At 62.0% G+C, this 2,231-nt stretch overlaps 1 protein-coding gene across 1 annotated transcript in view; it reads right to left on the reverse strand.

The window, feature by feature from the left end:
* PACSIN1 (protein kinase C and casein kinase substrate in neurons 1) overlaps nt 1–2,096 on the reverse strand; it is a gene marked incomplete at its 5' end in the record, with an annotated part of 3,073 nt that extends 977 nt beyond the window's left edge. The window contains 6 exons of the mRNA XM_010290153.1: nt 255–379; nt 463–583; nt 890–1,065; nt 1,251–1,406; nt 1,568–1,803; nt 1,940–2,096. Of these exons, the coding sequence (XP_010288455.1) occupies nt 255–379; nt 463–583; nt 890–1,065; nt 1,251–1,406; nt 1,568–1,803; nt 1,940–2,096 (971 nt within the window). The remainder of the gene's footprint in view (nt 1–254; nt 380–462; nt 584–889; nt 1,066–1,250; nt 1,407–1,567; nt 1,804–1,939) is intronic.
* Nucleotides 2,097–2,231: the final 135 nt, after the last annotated feature.

The following is a 2,231-nucleotide window of genomic DNA, read 5'->3' on the forward strand; positions in this document are numbered from 1 at the left end:
GCAGCCACCGTGTGCCACCGACATCTGGAGGAATGCTGCGGCTTTCCCGAGGTTACAGGGGAGCGGGGGCTGCAGTGAGCAGGACCCCCAGGTAATGACATGTCCAGCAAGACATGGAGGGAGGACAGAGAAGACCGGTGGCTGTCAGCGAGGACATCCCACGTCCTCTTGCATGTCCCCACAGCACTGGGGATGTTTGCACAGGCAAATGCCGTGCCTTTCCCGTGGTATCTCCCCTCCTCGCTGGCCCTCACCTCCCACGCTCGCCCGCCGGCGCCCCTGTCTCGCCCGTGCTGCTGGCATTGGTCAGGGTCACCCCCTCGCCCTTCTTCTGCTTCTCCTTCCGCGTTATTGTGTGTGTCAGGTCTGGATTCCACTCCTGAAAGCACAGAGCACCCGGCCCCTGAGCACCCGCCGGCCCCATGGGGCTGTCTGCACCCCAACCGGGGTGCCCAGTCTCACCTCAAACTGAGGCCAGTTCATGGGCATCCCGGGGCCACTGGTGCTGCGGAACCACCGGAGATCCTCCTGCGCGTCCGAGAGGCGAATGGTCTGCTCCAGCTCCCGGTAGACGTTGGCGTAGCTGCAGGGAGAGATGTGGGTCGGGGTGCTGCGGGTTGGAGTGGACCCTGTCGGGGTGTCCTGGGGACATGCCCAGCTTGTGTCACCTCCTGCGAGGCACAGGGGGGTGCCAGGCTCCCGCCCAGCCCTCCTGCCACTCTGGTACCTCTTAGTGACCATCATGTTGGCCAGAAACCCCTCTCCCTTGTAGGGGGATGAGGGTTGGTCTGGAAGCACCTGGTCCCTCCAGGGCTTGGTTTGCTTTCCAGGCAGGACAAGGAGACCTTGCATGGGCATTTTCTGCCCAGCCAGCACGGGAGGCACCTACCTGCTGCTCTCGACCAGATTCAGGTGCCTCTTGATGTCCAGGAGGACTTCCTTGAGGAAGTTGAGCCTCTTCTCCTCAAACTGCTGGCACTGCTCGAAGACCTGCTCCATGCTCTCGATGTACTGCGGGGTGCACTTGTTCAGCTCATCCAGCACCTTCTCGTACTTCTCCTGAGTCTGCAAAGGTGCGGGAGGGGTAAATCTCTGCCCTGCTCACGCTCCCCTGAGCACTGCCTGCAAGTCCTCACCCTTCTACAGGAGCATAGGGATGGGAAAACAGGAATGAAAGGGGCGGGGTGGCTGTTTCCACTGGTTTTCCCTGCCCGATGCCTTGTGAGCCCGGTGCAGGGCAGCGCTCGCACCTTTTGCACGTCTTGCTTGCACTTTTCCACTTTGTCCTGGAGCTTCTTCTGCTGCTCGGGGGTGTTGGACTGCTCCGCCTTGCTGTTGGCTTCTCGGGTCATTGCCAGCTTCTCCTCCTTGCAGGCCAGGTGGTAGGCTTTCTTGGCTGTCTCCAGCTGTGCAGAGGAGACAGAAGGGACATCAGAGTAGCAGTCACAGACCCTGCCCATCCTTCTGCCTGAAGGGATGTGCCACCCTGCTCTCGCGGCCTGGACTGGGCACCCAGAGCCAGAAGATGGCATGGGCGCTCCAGGTCACATTGCACTTCTCCTCTCACCTCCTTGAGCTTCTTGGCCCAGGGCTTCTGGGCTTTCCGGAAGCCATCCTCAGCCTCCTTGGCCTCCTTGAAGCCACCCATGATCTGCTTGTGGTAGGCGTCCTTCTGCCAGTTCTTGACTTTCTCGAAGTCGTCATTCAGCAGGCTGTTCTTCACCTCCTGGTGCAGCTCGCTCACCTTGTCTGCCTCCGTCATGATGGCACCCCATGCCTTCTCCAGGCTGCCGTACTGGGGACCTGGGGGGCAGAGGGGACAGCTGAGTGTCACTGCACAGCCCTTTCCACCCCTACCAGGTGAAGTTGTGATGGTGCACGGGGACCCGTGGGGCCCGGGTGTCCTGGGGCGAGCCTCCCCCTGGGGAAGCCATGGTACCTTTCTCGATCAGCTGCCTCCACCGCTTGGACCAGTCGGTGAGCTGCTGGGCATAGGACTTCTCGATCTTGGCCCGTTCGTGCACGCAGTTCATGAGGTCATTGCAGAGCCGGTGCCCGTCATCGATCCGCTTCACTGTGCGCTTGTAGTTCCCCACCTGGGAGGGGGACAGGGATGGGGACGGGGACAGGCAGGCGTGGAAGCCATGGCAGGGCTGCCTGGCTCAGCCCTGGGCAGCTCGGGAGGGGACAGCGGGAGCACCGCGCGCTTCGGGGGTGCAGGGATGGAGCTT

Source organism: Phaethon lepturus, unplaced genomic scaffold (genome assembly GCF_000687285.1).
Source record: "Phaethon lepturus isolate BGI_N335 unplaced genomic scaffold, ASM68728v1 scaffold37556, whole genome shotgun sequence".
Taxonomy (NCBI): Eukaryota; Metazoa; Chordata; class Aves; order Phaethontiformes; family Phaethontidae; genus Phaethon; species Phaethon lepturus.